General features: G+C 36.3%; 1 protein-coding gene across 1 annotated transcript in view; it reads right to left on the minus strand.

Annotated features, from left to right (window-relative positions):
- Positions 1–718: 718 nt before the first annotated feature.
- Positions 719–2,245, minus strand: part of BSX (brain specific homeobox) — a 3,917-nt gene continuing 2,390 nt past the window's right edge. Inside the window, exons 2-3 of the mRNA XM_082274149.1 lie at positions 1,578–1,768; positions 719–1,282 (exon numbers count right to left, since the gene is read on the minus strand). Coding sequence (XP_082130275.1) covers positions 1,037–1,282; positions 1,578–1,768 — 437 coding nt within the window. The 3' untranslated portion in view covers positions 719–1,036. The remainder of the gene's footprint in view (positions 1,283–1,577; positions 1,769–2,245) is intronic.

The following is a 2,245-nucleotide window of genomic DNA, read 5'->3' on the forward strand; positions in this document are numbered from 1 at the left end:
TGGAATGGAGTAAGGAATGACAGAAGGGAGGAAGTAGGACAGGAAGGAAGAAAGGAATGAAGGAAAGGAAGAAAGGAAGGAATAGAGGAAGGAATGACGGAAGGAAGGAAGGAAGAAAGGAAGGAGGGAAGAAATTGAGGAAGGAAGGCAGGCTAACTGAAGACAGGATTGGGATGGATGGGGGGAGTTTAGAAAAAGATTACAACATAATTTTTATCTAATAATTTGTGTTAAAAACGGACTAATGATTTACTAAAGGAGTTTAGAATCGTCTATCAAATGATTGTCGTTGTGTTCACTTTGAATACCCAATCATGTGCAAATTAAATAAAAATGAAATAAATATACAGGAATTTGTTTTTCACATGATTAGATAACTGAAGTAAATATTTTAAGATTCTCTACTAATTTAGTAAATCAGCCTAAACACGTCAACAGAGAATCATTCGAAAACTACAGCTGGGGGAACCATATATATATATATATATATATATATGTATATGTATATATATATATATATATATATATATATATATATATATATATTTAAACATATAAACAGTGTAGTGAGCATTGTACATTAGAAAATGGACAGTTTTTTCGCACATGTGGAAGGGATTTGTACAACCGATGACAAATGACACATAGCATGGAGAATGAAAGTGCACAAGGGTGGGGAAATTGTGGGTCTTCTGTGATGAAGTCACAACAGGTGTATAATACCATGATATACTATTAGGCTCCAGCATCTTGTTGATGAGGTGCTGAGGTCCTCTCCTGTCCATGAGATTTGCTGGGTTTATCAGTAGTAGAGTCAGGAGAACTGTCCAAGAAAACTGAGGGAGGGTCATATAAAGACTTTGATTTGAGGTGTTGTATGAAGAGTTTATTAACACCCATCTCTGATAACAGAGCCCCCCACTCAAGAATGTGTGCTGTACAGCAGTCTCGGGGTCCCCCCACTCATGTCTTAGTGGTTATGGGTGCATATTCCATTAAAGGCCCCCAAACTCTAGATGTCCTTTGTATCCGGCTGTTATAGCAGATGGGGAGGACACATGTCATCCTCTATGATATCCACCTCATCGTCTGGTTCGTCTCTCAGGTACCGACTCTGGCTGTTTGGGTCCTTGTCTATATCGGCCCCGGGATTGTCCCCAAGTTCTGTGTCACTGGAGCCATGGTCTAGGGGTCCATCACTGGATGGGGCTTTATTGTCATCCTGAGTCTTTCTCAGCTGCTTTTTGTGCTTCATCCTCCGGTTTTGGAACCAGGTTTTCACCTGCAGAATGGCCAAAAACAACAACATCTTTTTGAGAATACAAACACAGAACCTTTCACAAGAGGAATAATAATTCAGGCTCCAGAGTAACCCCCAACCCTGGATAGATAGATAGATAGATAGATAGATAGATAGATAGATAGATAGATAGATAGATAGATAGATAGATAGATAGATAGATAGATAGATAGATAGATAGATAGATAGATAGATAGATAGATAGATAGATAGATAGATAGATAGATAGATAGATAGATAGATAGATAGATAGATAGACAGATAGATAGATGGTTACCTGCGTCTCTGACAGGCTGAGTGCAGTGGCTAGCTCCACTCTCTCTGGGGTGGACAAGTATCGCTGCAACTCAAAACGTTTCTCCAATCCCGATAACTGTGAGTCTGAGAACACGGTGCGAGCTTTCCTCCTCCGACAGTGCTTCCCCGGCAGCTCACTGTGATGAGGGAATAGGGCAGGCATGGGGAGACCTGGAGAGAGGTTGTCACAATTTTATAATCATCAGATATACAGTTAATAGCAATTCTCTAAATAAATGTATTTTCCTAATTTCTGCATATATTTTGGACATTTCCTTTGCTTTTCTCTCATCAATCTCTAAATATTTCTTCATATTGCAGAGCAACTATCAATTATATTACAGCTGTACATTATTCAATTCTATGCATAAAACTGCTGGATATTACACTAATCATTCTCTATATATTTTTTAAAAACTGAAACCATCAATTATCGGTTAAAACCTTGCAAAGTGGTATAATTTATATATTTTATTTATATTATATATTTATATTATTTATTATTATTATTATTCTTTATATATACTTACCCTAGACATTACAATATTTCTATTCATACAGTCTTCTTTATATAACAGGTGGGCATTATAATAGTCAATGTGTATATATATATATATATATATATATATATATATATATATATACATA

This window comes from Pelophylax lessonae, assembly GCF_965119305.1.
Source record: "Pelophylax lessonae genome assembly, chromosome: 12".
Lineage (NCBI taxonomy): Eukaryota > Metazoa > Chordata > Amphibia > Anura > Ranidae > Pelophylax > Pelophylax lessonae.